The 15879-nt window shown below is 46.0% G+C and overlaps 1 protein-coding gene and 1 long non-coding RNA gene across 8 annotated transcripts; one reads left to right on the top strand and one right to left on the bottom strand.

Moving 5' to 3' along the window:
• Nucleotides 1-492: 492 nt before the first annotated feature.
• Nucleotides 493-6993, top strand: LOC132447597 (uncharacterized). 7 transcript variants are annotated; one of them, XR_009523154.1, is made up of 9 exons: nucleotides 493-705; nucleotides 852-4373; nucleotides 4592-4693; nucleotides 4979-5147; nucleotides 5302-5382; nucleotides 5477-5555; nucleotides 5623-5734; nucleotides 6082-6192; nucleotides 6457-6993. It is a non-coding gene; the product is annotated as an uncharacterized LOC132447597 (long non-coding RNA). The 7 variants fall into 7 exon arrangements; XR_009523155.1 differs by having other exon boundaries at nucleotides 6110-6225; nucleotides 6411-6993; XR_009523156.1 differs by having other exon boundaries at nucleotides 6110-6192; nucleotides 6411-6992.
• Nucleotides 6994-10533: 3540 nt separating this feature from the next.
• Nucleotides 10534-15718, bottom strand: LOC132447348 (ras-related protein Rab-19-like). The gene is made up of 4 exons (XM_060037973.1): nucleotides 14815-15718; nucleotides 12964-13147; nucleotides 11468-11571; nucleotides 10534-11367 (listed from the first exon to the last, which is right to left on the bottom strand). Exons 1-4 carry the CDS (start codon nucleotides 15010-15012, stop codon nucleotides 11188-11190), a joined length of 666 nt encoding a protein of 221 aa, XP_059893956.1. The 5' UTR covers nucleotides 15013-15718; the 3' UTR covers nucleotides 10534-11187.
• Between the last annotated feature and the right edge of the window lie 161 nt (nucleotides 15719-15879).

Genomic DNA, 15879 nt, shown 5'->3' on the forward strand with positions numbered 1-15879 from the left:
TCTTTATGGTGTGTATCTATGTGGTGTGTAACTGGTGTGTGCGTATCTATATCGTGTATAGTATACCTATGGTGTGTGCGTATATATATATCTATACATATATGGTTTGTACCTGTCATTTGTGTGTGCATATGGTTTGTATCTATATGTCGTGTGTATCAATATTGTGTGTGAATCTATGTGTGTATCTGTGGTGTGAATCTATATGGTGTGTGTGTGTGTGTGTGGTGGTAGGCGATGACTCCAGTTTAACCAATGAATGAGTCTCTTTGATGAAAGCTTCCTTCTCACACACACACACACACACACTCGCGCACATAGTAAGGTGAATTGAATGAAGACTTTTTTCGTTTTGAAGTTTGAATCTAAATCAGACTCATCCCTTTAATAAAAATGAGGGAGGTCATTTAAGATCAAAGACTGATCAAAGAGCTGAAATAACCTCTCACTGTTACCAAGAAGACCACAGGGTGCCGAACCTGCATTGAGTTTTACTAATTAGCTCCCCTGCCGCAGCTCGCCTGCCAGGTGGTTTTCTTAATTAGTTAATTGGTTGCATCTGGTGCGTTTCACTTAAAAGGGAACCGGACAGTACATTTGTTTGTGTACTGTTTTGAGGTCTGTTGTGACTTATTTAACATCTCTTCCAGTTTCACAGGTTAAAGACTTTTTGAAGTAACGAGGAGCATCTCAACTGAACCTGATGTAAGTAGAATTGTGTGGCAAAGCACAACTGACGTGACTTGTATGTTGAATATAAATCACTGATAATGTGTGAAGGAAATCGGGGATTGTGGTGGTTTAACTCATTTGAAATTTGGACCATGAGTAAACTGTTCCTCCCTTCAAAGGTCTATCATGGATATTTAACTGCAGTTCTGTGAGTATCCCAACTTTACCATGAAGCATAACTGCAAACTGTAAGTCATTCATTTCTCATTACTCTTGGGCAGTCACATTGATGTATTTTGGCTTCCTGGTGAGTTAACCTGTTACCTGAAGGTTGATCTGCATAGTAAGGATGTTTTATTGGTTCATGGGTTACTTAGTTTGGTTTATGTTGGTTTTAATGATTTGTTAAAATGGTTACAGGCTCCAAGTTATTGTTGTAAGCTGGAGTAATGGGTTGGGTTCTGATATCTTCAGTCTTCTTTCATTCTACTCTCCTGAGCTCTGCATCTTCATTACATGAGTGTTGCTTTACTGATGAAGGAGTGGTCTGATTGAGCAGAGGTGCATGCTGGGATACAGAGCTGTCTGAAGTCTACAGGTCTGTAGACACGCCCCCTCAGGGGAAACCGAGTGTTTGGGATACTGTCGTGACGTCAGTTACATGGACTGGAAAGTTCTTAAAGATGGAGACAGGGATTCAGAAGGAGAAACACCAGGGGGAGATGAGGGGGCTCCTCATCTCAACAACTAAAACACAACTTCAGTCTGACACAGAGAACCATGAAACACATTCAACAGTCCCCTCGAGGCATCGTGACTCCTCAGGAACGGTTTCATTTCCAAGAAGATCTTATTTGGGGCCATCCCCATATGGATCCTGCTCCTCAAGAGCCAACCCCCTCCACTGGGTGGTCTTCTGAACAGATGACCTCCTTCCTGTCCTCAGGCTGACTAAAGCTGCACCGTTTGCATCTGTGACGGCCCCTCATTCAGGAAACCACTGGACTACAAAGACATGACTTCAGAGATGTTGAATCAACCTGGGACACACTGGAGACGCCAAGCATAATCCAACACCAATGTGGGACGCCACTGAAGAATGTTGGACATAATTCACGTCTCTGGAGACGTTGGTTGTTCTGTTCTGGGTGCCCTGGCAGGAGAGCTGGGGGGGGGGGATGATGGAATGTTATTTGGCATTAGGTTTTTACCCTGCATGAATGTTTGGCCTTCTATGGCTCAGTGGTTTGTGCGTTTGGGTTTGACATGAGATGGATGATTTTTGTGCATCGCTAGGGTTCTACTGTGTGTGTGTGTCTCCCACTCACACCTGGCATGGGGTTCTACGTGCCTGTCCTGGGTTCTGTGTGTGTGTGTGTGTGTGTGTCCGGCTTGCTTTGACAGTGATAATGTGCATACGGGGGTCTGTGTGATTGGCTTGGGATATTGGAATGGTCAACTAAATCATACCTGATGGACGGCCACACGTTTACTTAAGGGCCTCCAGTGGACATGAAGAGCCCTGAGCGACGCTCCGGAGCGAGATCCAACACACTGGGCAGGAAGGAGAGTATCCAACTCGAGTGTAAAAGGATGCAAGCGGCGTGTTCAGATCAGTGACTTCAAACTAGGACTACACTAATCAGGATCAATGGAGGATGGACACCAAAAGGAATTCCACAAGGAGTCTGACGTGGGAAAGGGACCTAAATGGATGTTCAAGATGACCTTCAGACCTGTAATGAGACGGCTCTTCCTACCTGGCTGGATTGATGGAGAGCCCTGTGGATCTTGTCTTGCTCTCAGTTGCACGTCTTCTCAGGCTGAACTGTATTTGTTTCGGACAGGACTAGCTGAACGATTGGTTCCCTTAAATCAGAACCAGAACTCAGAATCAGAACTCCAGCTAGTGCGCTCTTCGAGCAGAAGTTGTGCTATTCAGCTGAGGAGGTAAGGAAACCTTCACTGGGGCTTCAAAGTGTAAAGAGGAGAATGTTTCAAAGTGTTCCATGGTACTCTGATGAAGACCGTTGTTGTGTTCCACTGGCTGAGAGGAAGAACCCACACATCTTCCTCTGGGCTTTCTCCTCTGAGAATCCTGGCGCCATCTTGAAGGATATTCCAGCTCATGCAACTGATGTCATGACAGATTCTCAACACTTGGTTTCTCCTGAGGGGCGTGTCTATGGAACTGAAGACTTCAGACAGCACTGTATCCCAGCATGCATCTCTGCTCACTCAGACCACACCCCCATGAGTAGGATGCAACACTCTAGTGATAGAGATGTAGAGTTTTATAAGTAATGAGGGAGCAGACTAAGGTGATTAGAACACAATGGAATGTCAAGTCTGTAAATCTTTAAACCATGAAGATGGTTGATAGTTCAGGAATGGTTGGCTGGCTGGCATGATTTGCTGTTGGTGATGAGGCGGTCAGGGTGATGTTGCAGGGCTATGGTCGGCTCTCTGTGAGCTCAACGTTTAGATTTGCTCTGTATGGTTTGTACCCTGAATAATCTAGATAATTGTAAAATGTAGACACGGTTTTGTATTGAATGTTTTTAGGTTTAAAGTTGTTGTGGGACGTACATGGTAGTTTGGTTCTTCGTATGGTTTTGAGTGATATAAGTTGTACACACTGGGTGCATAATAATGTAAAGGTACACTGAATAGTAGTAATGACCAACAGCAACAAACAGATCTCCTCAAGGTAAGTCTGTTGGCTGTGTTTTAATGAAGACCATCGCTGGACCTCAGGATCTTCCTCCGTTCAGCTCAAGGTGAGGTGCTGGTTCTGTTTTTTCTTTGGTTGGTTCCGGCCGGAATGTTCGGATTCCAGTCGGACGGTTTGTGCTTCCCGCCATGGAAGGTTCTGAGTGCGGTCACTTGATTTAGTCCCAATGGTTAGCATAGAACATTGTAGTCTTGACAACCATGAGAAACCACCTGGCAGTTAGTTGGACGGGAGTCCCCTGAGGGAATCTGGCGGATCATTCTTGATTGTATTTGCGTAACCTCGAGCCGTTGCCAACGGAAACTATTTTGGTTTTTACTAACTCTATTGTCGGTTTCCATTGGGAATTGTTGCCCCTATCTTAAACAACTTAAGTTTGATATTAATTACATACTGACGCGTACGTCGTACAATATGTTGATAATTTCCGATGGTTGCGCCATACTTTTAATCACGATGACGTTGCGGGACTCTCACTGCGTACAAAACAGCGTTCTACTTGCGTGCCCATTTTTGACATCGGAAGGCTGAAAATCATTTCAAGGTGGAAGATAATTTGACATTTCTTCAACGGAACCCAGCACCTGAATATGGCTGAGTATATTTGATTTAATATCGATACTGCTTAGTGTTCTTTGTTACTTCAGCTTTTGTACGTTCCAAATATCTGCTGTCATTAATTGCCACAGAAGTTAAACCCTACCCAATGGAATGACGTTAAACAACGACTTTGGTGCAGAGTTACCGACTGGATAATATCAAAGCTAAAATAATGGCCGTAATTCCCACATCTTACAGTAGAAGATACTCTAGAACTGTACAAGGTTAACAAGGTAACATGTAGTTTGTCCCAAGGTGTCTGCCTCCTCACCCAGAGCCAGACCTCCACCTCCTCGCCCAGAGCCAGACCTCCACCTCCTCACCCAGAGCCAGACCTCCACCTCCTGTCAGAAGTCCTCCAGAACAGGTCTTCTCAGGTCAGTTTCAATGCATGGCCTGTACCACTTCTTTAAACTTGTGGACTGCTCTGTCTTCATTCCCAAAAGCGGGATGCTCATGTCTGGTCTCAAGTCTTTTCTAGCCTTGAGTTATGAAATAATAGTTCAATTAATTGTGTAACTCGGTTTCGGATGGGTCAATTAAGTTTATTGTTGGGCAAATGCTGATATAAACCTGCTGCTGTAGCTGAAAGGCGAGGCTGAGAGGCTGGGGACCGGAGGCTTGTGGTGCCAGGGTGGACCGGAGACTGAGGCTGGAGACCAGGGGCCTGCAGCACCGGACCAGAGGGTAACCATCACCAAGCTCTTCTGAAACACTAAAATCCACGGTAGTTTAGGTCTGGTTTTGATCATCTTATGACTTTTTAATTCTGTGCCAAGCTGTGATTTGAATTAATTCATACGGGGGTTATGCAAGAGTCATATGAGCCATTAATGTTACTAGTGCTGCTAAGACCGTAGTGGATGAATTGCTGAACGTGACAATCTGCAGACGTAATTTAAGTGTTTAAATTTGTCTTCCATTTTACAAGTGAACCTCGGATGCAGGAGGTGGGCTGTGTTGCGTCCCCAGGTGATTTACTGCTGAGACCAACTGTGTTTGTAACCAGACCAGGAATCCATGGCTGAAGGAGCTGATGGAGGAGCCGTGCTGAAGGAGCTGATGGAGGAGCCGCGCTGAAGGCCCTGCCTGGTGGAGGAGCTGGTGGAGGCCCTGCCTGGTGAAGGACGTCTGTCGTGGGGTAGATGGAGCTTGACTCTGAAGTGATCAACACACTCACTGCCACTTCTCGTAGAATACTGCTACCACAAACTACCGGCGTTTGTACCATATATACCAGACGACTACATCTGTTTTACCACATGTTGAAGCAAGACTTCCGCTGTTTGTTCCAGACCAGGACTCTGTCTGAGGAGAGCTGCTGGAGGAGCAGAGACGCTGGAGGACGACTAGGAATCGACCAACAAGGATTCCTCGTAAGTTTGTTTACTTGCATGGTTGACTTAAAGGGCAAAATACAGCTGTTACTTTGACATGCGTTAACCAACTACCGCTGTGTTTTCTTACTAGAACGTGTTTCTGGAGCGGAGGCGAGCTGGTAGAGGAGCCATGAATCTGGAGGATGACCATCACTCTACCACCAAGGATTGTACGTTTGTATTAACCAAACAAAATAAAGGGCTTAAAAATAAGACAAACTACATGTTTGTTACCAGACTTTAGGGCCAGACTTGCGCTGTTTGTTCCAGATCAGGACTCTGGCTGAGGGGAGCTGATGGAGGAGGCAAGACTCTGGAGGACGACATCACTCCACCAACCAGGATCCTCGTAAGTTTGCCTAATATAAACAGAGTGGACTTGTTGTAACGCAGGATTAGTTTGTCCAGTACAAGTTACGGCATACTATTGTGGTTGTTTACCAGACAAACTACAGCTACTACTTTGTTACGCACCATTAGAGCCCAACTACTCCTGTGTTTGTGACCTTACATTAGAGACAAACTACTACTGTGTTTGTTACCTTGCATTAGAGCCCAACTACTCCTGTGTTTGTTACCTTGCATTAGAGCCCAACTACTACTGTGTTTGTTACCTTACATTAGAGACAAACTACTACTGTGTTTGTTACCTTACATTAGAGCCCAACTACTACTGTGTTTGTTACCTTACATTAGAGACGAATTACGTTTGTAACCAGACCAGGAATCTGGAGGACTGATGGAGAAGCCGTACATCTGGAAGGCAAATCCTGAGGACCACCAGGACTCTACCATCAAGGATTCCTCGTAAGTTTGCATTATCTGGACATAGTGGACTAGGTAGGGGGTTGGGGGTTCAACTCTCAAACCAATGGTGCCGGGTTCAAGTCCTCAGAATACAGTGATGTGTCCTTGAGCAAGGCGCCCTAAAGCCTGCCTGCTCCTTAATGACTTATCTTTGGTTCAGATAATGTTGCATCTTTTGAATATTGAACCTAATCAATGTCCTTTTTTGATCCGGGCAGACACACCTGAGCTGAACCTCACCTGATCCTGTGTGGTCGGGGGTAGACACATCTGAGCTAAACCCGCCCTGATCCTGACATCCTGCTGGTCCCGTCTCCTCAGTTCATCTGAGCCTCGTCCTCCAGAAGACCTGCTGAGCTCAGCTGTCTGAGGCTGATGGATCAATGTGGGAGTGATCTTCTTGACCCCACATGTAACCGTGTGCTTCCACACGCCTTTCCCTCACGTCTGTCACTAACCTCACTACTTCACTACTCTCTACTGCTTCCTCTTTTCTTCCTTCTCTGTGGTTCGAACCTTTACACGGAAGGCGCGTCTTCCTGCCCTCAGAGGGTTTAGCGTTAGGGTTGAGAGTCAGGGTTTAGAGTCAGGGACAGAGCTGGTCAGGGAGGACTGCTTTAACACAAACCTCTTCACTTGCTTTCAGAATGGTGGTGACATTTTGAAAAGATTCATTTGGGAAAATGTTTTCCTCTGGTTTCTGTGTGTTGAATTGTATTCAACTTGTATTCAACCTCTGTCAAGTGTTTTTGTTTCTATATTAAAAGCCCACATTGACTTCTACATATTTGGTGCGGTTCATTTATTTGTCCTTTATCTTGGTTAATGTCAAGCTAAACTCCTGCAATACATTTAATATACATGATTGTTATTCAGCAATATTCACATAATCCATTTTGTAAAAATATGAAACCTCCATATCACTACTAAATTCAAGCCTATTCATTAGTGGTGCGCGGGTCGACCCGTGACCCGCAGACACCCGCGGGTTACCCGTGGGTCGGGCGGGTTTGGGTTTGATATTTATAAAATATTGCGGTTGCGGGCGGGTTTGGGTCAAAGTCTGATATCACTAATTCTCAATCAACGACCACCAGGCGGCAGCGTTCCACCTGCTTAATCGAATAGTTTTTCCCTATATGGTGTCCGTAGTTGTTTACACCGCCAAAACCTCTTGGAGATCTCCGATGATACGACAGAGTATTAGGGCCACAGGTGAAGATTTTTATTTATTTTTGCCGTGACGAGATTAAAATCGACACGTCGACTTTAAAGTCGACATTAGACTCAATGTCGAGAATAAAGCTGAAATGTCATGTCGACTGTAATCTCGACGCGTCGACTTTAAACTCGAAATGTCGAGAATAAAGTTGAAACATCATATCGACTTTAATCTCGACGTGTCAGTTTTCCGTTCCTCTGTCAGCACGCAGACGCTCCGGGCATCCTCCCAAGCGTGCAGCGGATGACACTAAGTAGTCGGCAATAACCCTGGGGTTATTGCCAACCCATTGTTTGTGGTGTAGGCCTCCATCCAAACAATATAGCGACTAAAACCGTCAATGCAACCACTGATGGCAATGCCGCACTACTACAGCGGATGACTACTTAGTGTCATCCGATGCACGCTTGGGAGGATGCCCGGAGCGTCTGCGTGCTGACAGAGGAACGGAAAATGGACACGTCGAGATTAAAGACGATATGATGTTTCAACTTTATTCTCGACATTTCGAGTTTAAAGTCGACACGTCGACTTTAAAGTCAACATGTCGACATTAAACTCAAAATGTCGAGTATAAAGTTGAAATGTCATGTCGACTTTAATCTCGTCACGGCAAAAAAAAAAAAATCTTCACGTGTGGCTCTAATACTCCGTCGTACCGATGAAGACATGGCTAACTTGATTAGAGAAAAGTTAAAAAAGGGTGATGCAAAGGTTCTGACGAAGGTGGGCCAAAAAAGCAAGGTTTGGGAAAATTTTGGAAGTGTCGTCTTGTCCGATGACACCGTTGTCTGCTTTGAGTGTGAGATGCTGTACAAATACGACGGGCATAAAACAGGTACATCGAACCTACTTCGGCATTCATGCCGTGGGTCGGCTCCACAGCCTAACAAGCTTTCCTCCACACAAGCTCATTCAGAACAAAAAAAAAAAGAAAAAAAAAAGTTTTTTTTTTTTTTTCTCGGGTTGGGTCGGGTTTGGGTCATTATCTATGGCGACACATTAGTGCCATAATTCACTAATGTGATAAAAGATGCATTCGGGCGTATTATCTTATTCCACACGCGTAGATATTAACTGCGAGCGCGCAAATGATCTCTGCGAGCGCAAACAGCCTCTCGCGCGCGCAAATTACCTCAGCGCGCGCAAAAAAGCCTCTCGCGCGTAACAGCCTCTCGCGAAAGATGTTTTTACGCTCGCTCGAATTTAATTTTGGCACTATGGGGGAGGGAACCAAGGCAGGGCGGGCTTTCCTATGATTGGCCGTTTCTGAAGCGCGATATTTGATTGACACCCTCCTCAGCCTTCCTCTCATTCAATTCTGAATTGTACAGTAAATAGCTGAAACGATAGTTACGTATTGTAACTCTAGATTCTATGAGTATAGGCGCAGCCTTTTAAGGCTATTGCTATTGGGTTATCCCTAGGCGTGAGCCGTAGCACTGAAAAATGTGTAATCCCCGACCACCAACAGCGTGGGCCTCAATTACGTCCGCGTGCGGCGTGCCTCAACGACGTCCGCATTTCGCAGATATAGGCTAGTCGGGCGCCTTCCTTGGGAGGTGTTTCAGGCACGTCCAGTGGGGAGGAGACCTCGGGGAAGACCCAGGACTAGGTGGAGAGATTATATCTCAACACTGGCCTGGGAACGCCTCGGGATCCCCCCGTCAGAGCTGGTCAATGTGGCCCGGGAAAGGGAAGTCTGGGGCCCCCTGCTTGAGCTGCTCCCCCCGCGACCCGACCCCGGATAAGCGGACGAAAATGAGATGAGAAATGAGATGAGTCGGGCGCCGGCGGACGTTCTGCTCCCAATAAACAGCTTTTCTTCAGCTATTTAAAGGACAATGAGGCCGACACTTAAAAGGCTGCGCCTATACTCATAGAATCTGGAGTTACAATACGTATATCGTTTCAGCCATTTACTGAACAATTCAGAATTGAATGAGAGGAGGGCTGAGGAGGGCTGTCAATCAAATATCGCGCTTCAGAAACGGCCAATCATAGGAAAGCCAGCCCTGCCTTGGTTCCCTCCCCCATAGTGCCAAAATTAAATTCGAGCGAGCGTAAAAACATCTTTCGCGAGAGGCTGTTACGCGCGAGAGGCTGTTTTGCGCGCGCTGAGGTAATTTGCGCGCGCGAGAGGCTATTTGCGCGCTCGCAGTTAATATCTACGCGTGTGGAATAATATAATACGCCCGAATGCATCTTTTATCACATTAGTGAATTATGGCACTAATGTGTCGCCATAATTATCGGCGCATATTTTTGCAGGCTGGAAGGGGCGGTTCAGATCTCCTAACGGGTTGTGTTGGGGCGGGTGTTAAAAAAACCTGAACCGCGCATCAATACTATTCATGTATTTAACAATGTACATACTGCCCCGCAGGCCATTCTCTGCTACAGCACGTTCAGTCCACCAACCCGTCTCGCATCAATGTACTATAGCTACGTTGATGCAAACGGAAAATGTAGTTTGGTGTGAGACTGTTGTCCAGTAGAGGGAGCTGTCATACACCTTAATTATACAGGAATGTCTGTATTTACATTTTAAAATGTTCATGGGCTGGTCTAGTTTGTCTGCATATAACTCTGCCTCCAGCAACAGGATTGATCGAAACATATGAAGTGAAATAAATAAATGCCCAGTTCACCAGATCTGAGGTCAGCTGCGGTCAGATTTTGGATCATGAATGTATTGAGTGAACGACGTCTGAGCTAAATATTAACCACCTGGAACTTGGTTTCCTGGAGCTCGGAGGACGGCAGGACGCGTGTTTACCTGGTCGATTAGGCCCTGAACGCAGACCCTGAACCCAGACATCCTAATCACAGACCCTGTGTTTAATTAGCCCTGAATATAATTTTTGGGTTAAAAAAATAAAATAAAAGTAAAAATATTTATAATTATTTATAAGTACTAGCCTAGTCTAGATAGTCCTTATGGCAAGAGAATAAACAGTTTAAAAACATAACCTTTTTAGCACCTCAAGTGAATTAACTTATCCTATCCCCAGTCAGATGTGTGTGTGTGTAAAGTCTGTCTCACTTGTAATTTTACTCTGAAATAACTTGAATGGAACTTTAGACATTCGGGGATAAGCAGCACAGCAGTCAGGTAGCTATTTTAAGCTATAATAAACTGCGCATTTTGTTTATTCAGGTGAAGCATTAGGAAAAAAATGTCATGCAAAATAAAGCATAGAAATCATTTTGGCATTTTCATTTTCCGTCTGGGCTAAGCCCCGGATGTTTAAGACACCTAGAAACACCCCTGGCTTAAGGAGTGGACCCATCAAAAACTCATTTCACAGACGTCAGTGGGGGTGGCAAGTGGAATCACGTGACAGCACTTGGACGTTGGATTGTCCACAAGCCGCAGCGAGACATTATAGTTGGGTTCCGCCATGGTTCCGCCAAACACTTATCTGGTAGTCTCGTGAGACCACCCCAATCTCGCGAGTTTAAATATCTGGACGGTCCCACGAGTCTACATAGTTGGTACAATTTATTAATATGCATAGGCTTACAAAAATAGCTCCACATCAGTGTAAGGCTGTGTTTAAAATACTTCATGGTGTTTTCGAAGTTTCATGCAACTTGGGCTATAATTATCAACAATACCCCTCGTTCTTCCTCTTCTTGCACTCGATATCGTCCAGTCTTTTCTCTTTTTTTTCTTCTTCTTCAAAAATTGTTAAATTCCAGTATACATTTGATCCATTGTTTTTTTTGTTCGTTTCATTGCCTCCATCGTCCTTTTTCGTATCCCATCTTCAACAACACGACTTATTCTCCGGTGGCGGCGGAGGGTAGGTGCCGTTCACCGGGCGAGAGTTGGACCGGAGGAGCCCACGGGGCTCGCTCGCTGGCACCCCCTGCTGGACGCTCATGCCGTTGCGCAAAAGCAGTTCCCTGGCCATCAGCATGAAGGCATCGTCCACGTTTTGTCTCTTCTATTAGCACACACACACAGACACACAGACAAAACGGATAAATGATGATGCTGAAATAGTATTTTAGGAGTAACTTTGTGCGTGTGTGCGCGCATCATACCTTGGCTGAGGTCTCTAGAGCCATTAGCATCCCCTTCTCGGTGGCCAGAGAGCAGGCATTGTCGAAGTCAACCTGCCGACTGGTCTCCAGGTCGCACTTGTTGCCTTGAGACCAACAAAGAGGAGACAAATCCAGTTTGAGCCTGTCGGTGAAAGCGCGCTACTCTCTCGCTTCTTAAATAATATGGCACATAATAGAATGTGCATGGTTTCCTGTAGGTCTATGAATTGTAGGCTACTATGATGACTATGTGATCTCATTCGTCTGTCTCTTTCCTCATTGAATATAGGCCAACTTTTGTTTCAAACACAGCAAATAACCCCACAAACCACAATTTTCTTGACTTCCCTTTAAAGTGGTCAAAAAAGCATGCATCATCACCATGCATGCTACATTAATTGTGTATAAGTCTACCATGACACCAAATATAAGATGTGCTAGGAATAGGGCACTCAAGTCTCTTGCATTCGGTGTGAGAAACACGTAATTCAACCCATGTACACGCTCACACGCCACACTTCGTATTTCTCACGCAGAGAAATGACCAAAGTCTATCTTGAAATTACCAATTTGCGCCGCTATTTAACAGTGGAACAGGAAGGAATCAAATGGGTTCCGCGTACTCTTTTTGGGACACTTTAAAAAGAATGTGTGAGGAAATTTCAAAATCGTCCAGGATTTTATTAAAGCCTCATAGGCTACATGTTCACATTGAATTTGCGATGCGTTTCTATGGGTCGTTCACAAACTAGTTAGGCTACGCCCTCCCCTACTCAGTTCTGTTCGCTTTGCATTGGTGGAAGTGAGTAGGGGGAGTGGTTAAGTAGAGCCTTCAGATTGGACGGTTTGACTTACTTAGTTACCGTCAAGTTTTGTATAATTCCTTTTTACCATTATTGTTTTTTAGGGAGAAACATTAAACATTTCTCCTACAGGGGATTGATAAAGTATCTATTGAACAGAAAGAAACACTTGGTCATACTTTACTACAGCATTGGCCTACTGAATGCCAAAGATATTCTAAGCATTGGACTGAACGCCACATAAATATATAATTAGGTTTTTGCACATTTGCAACGTTTAGAAGTTCAGGGAAAAGTATGCCTCTACTGGTGTTGCTTAAGCCAATAGCCTTTTGAGGCAGTGTTGTTTCTGAATATAAGTGTTAAGGGCCAATAATACATTAGTCACCATGTCTGTGGACACATTTGCATGCAGTCACATGTTTATATACCCCCCCCCCCCCCCCCCCCCCCCCCCCCCCCCCGACGAACTGGACGGTATATTTTTTACAAAAAGAACAGATGAATGCACTCGGAACTTTTTGTGGAGAAAGAATATGCCTTTCTTTTCGTCGCTCCGAGCTGCATCTTACGACTCGTTGCGATTCTTGGTTGTAGGCGCATGTACGCATGCGCATGTCGGAGACGCCGCTTTGAAATCGAAAAAATACACGGGGAGCTTCGACTTTCCAGACAAGTTATATGAGGACCCACCTATAAGAACCAGGACTATGTTGGTGGCTCCATAGGTCTCCACCTCCTGGATCCAATGTCTCACCGAGTCGAAGGTTTCCTGCCTGGTGATGTCATAGGCAATCATTGCCCCGTGGGCACTACGGTAGTAGCTCTGGGTGATGGTGCGAAAGCGCTCCTGGCCGGCCGTGTCCCAAACCTGCATCTGTTTAGGAGGACACACGCACGCGGGCGCACACACGCACACACACACACACACACACACGCGCACACACACACACGCGCGCACACACACACACACACACACACACACACACACACACACACACACACACACACACACACACACACACACACACACACACACACACACACACACACACACACACACACACAGCCAGTTGTCAAGTAGCTGTTCTAAGAGTAACATTAGATCAACCGCTCGAATTGAATTTAGTCACTGCAATTACTTTTTATTGATGAATAAAATTCAGTTTCCTTCTTAAGGAAGGACGTTGAATATGTTGCTGTCCCTAGCTAACCTGGAGCCATGTGACCTTTGGAGCCAGGTAACTGCATCTATGCGTCAGTGTGTGTGTGTGTGTGTGTGTGTGTGTGTGTGTGTGTGTGTGTGTGTGTGTGTGTGTGTGTGTGTGTGTGTGTGTGTGTCCCACTGGTCTCAAATGCAAATGTGCAGAGAAGCAACTTGTCCAACGAGTAATTCTTTAGAAAATATGAGAGAGAGGGAGAGGGGGAGGGGGAGAGAGGGAGAGAGAGAGCAAGCAAGAGAGGGAGAGAGAGAGAGAGAGAGAGGAGGGAGAGAGAGAGAGAGAAAGAGAGAGTGATCCAGATCCAGAGAGAGATAAGATTGAGAAATGACATTCAATAATGCATTTTCGCCTGCTACGATTGTGTTGTGAAATATGAAAGTCTGCTAATGTTTAACTGCCATTGCACCAAGCACATCCACGTGGGAATGACCGCCACCTAGTTTTCCTCGCCGTTCAACTGTTTATATCTCATCTTGTGTCCTCCCTAGCTTTACATGTCAGTAATGGCATGAAAATATAAGACCCCTGCTTTGGTCTCACTCAACGAAAAGGAAACCTACTTTTAGAAACGTACACATTGGTGCAATTGACTCCTGACTTGCGTCGTCACCGTGCTGCACCTATATGTGCCTCTGCTTCCCAGTCTCCAGTGACAGTGAAAGCACATTCCAGGCTTATTTTCTTGGAGACAATTGCCATACTTCTGTGTTGCGGTTAAACCTGAACGGCAGGCAGTGCATGCGGCCTTTAGGCCTGACTTGTTTTCTTGTGTGCGTCTTGAATGGAACTTAACCGAGAGCGGGCGTTCCCTCTCTCATCCCTTGTTGGAGGGAAAGAATATCCAGAATGTTGTGATTTATGCCTAGATCTATGTTGCCAGTTCACACTTTTAACCAAATGGAAATCCCCCAGATGAATGATAGAGAAACTCCCACACAATCGTTTGTGTGTGTGTGTGTGTGCCTCTGTTCCCCAACTCTGCCCTAGTAATGCAAACCGATACCGTGGAGCAGGTGATAATGATCACCTGCTTTCTCCTTGCTGCAGGCATTACAAGGTCATAAAGATCCTGTTCTATGCTTTGAAATGAGGAACTCATTTAAAACGTGTATCCACCCAAATTAGTGTCGGCATCAGTCACAGCGAATCAGGTGTTTGATGTGAAGAGTGCAGAGGTCAAAAGTCTATCTTGAGGCTTTAGAACCTTGCTTCTTGTCTGGTTTACTGGCTTCTATCATGCCCCACATTAGGGACCACCAACCCACGCTGACCCCACCGACGTCCCTTGTGAGCCACTCCTAACCTTTACCTAAAGACCCACCTTGACCCTCTTGCCGTCAATGTCGAGCGTGCGCACGGTGAAGTCCACGCCGATGGTGTTCTGCTGCTTCTCCGAGAACAGCCCCGACTTGAAGCTCTGCACCACGCAGGTCTTCCCCACGTCCGAGTCCCCGATGAGGATGAGCTTGAAGAGGAAGTCGAATGCCTCGTCCTGGTCCGGCGGCACCGGGCTCTCCATGGGGCAGCGCGGCGAGACCCTGGACTATCCTGGGAAGCCTTTCTCTCCGAACCCAGATGAGGATTGTTTGTTTTGGGTTCTTCTCCTCCCAAGTAGATCCAAGAGTGGTTTCCGTCTACTAAAGGCCTGTCAGAAGGTTGTGAACTAGGTAGGGTGGTGGACCTCAAGGACCCAGAACAGATTCCCAACGATTGTTTTGCACCGAAACAGATTCTCCTGAACTCAGAGCAGCAATCCTCAGTGCAGCTCCTTCTTCTCAGGTGCTGAGTGCACAGGCTGCTTCTACTTCTTCTTCTTCTTCCAACGGCAACAGCGTCACTGGCCTACAAAGCAGGATTACCAGCCCCTGGGGTGACTCGTCTCTGGCACAGACTGGTAGATCATATGAACCCATACAGATCAGACCAGGAAGTCCTGTCTCCCTATTGTCATGTGAAGAAAAAAAAAGAGAACACAGCCACACCAAATAAACCTGTTAGTGCTTCCCGCCTTAAGAGGACATCACCCCAACGGTGAACTTGATGAGTTGCAAGTTGTGTTCTCCAGGGTTGTACGAGCTTGGTGTCCACCTCCACTGGGGAGCGTGGCTGAGGGTTAGTTCAGGGTATCTTCTCCCCTCTTTGTCACCGGTTTCCTTTTCACTCGCATGAGGTTTCCTGTGTACACACATACAGACACGCACCCTCACTCTCTCTCTCGGTCTCAGTCCCGCCCGCCCACTCTTGGCTCCGCCCACCCAGAACTCGTTCTACTGCACCTGTTGCAACAATGCGTGGTCGCATTGTCAGCACAGAGATGTTGGTGACGGCAGTGCCCTAGAACTGCGGGATTCTGGGAAATGGTGTAATTTTGCATTGAGTTGTGAGG

The sequence above is a fragment of the Gadus macrocephalus genome, chromosome 19, assembly GCF_031168955.1.
Source record: "Gadus macrocephalus chromosome 19, ASM3116895v1".
Classification (NCBI taxonomy): domain Eukaryota; kingdom Metazoa; phylum Chordata; class Actinopteri; order Gadiformes; family Gadidae; genus Gadus; species Gadus macrocephalus.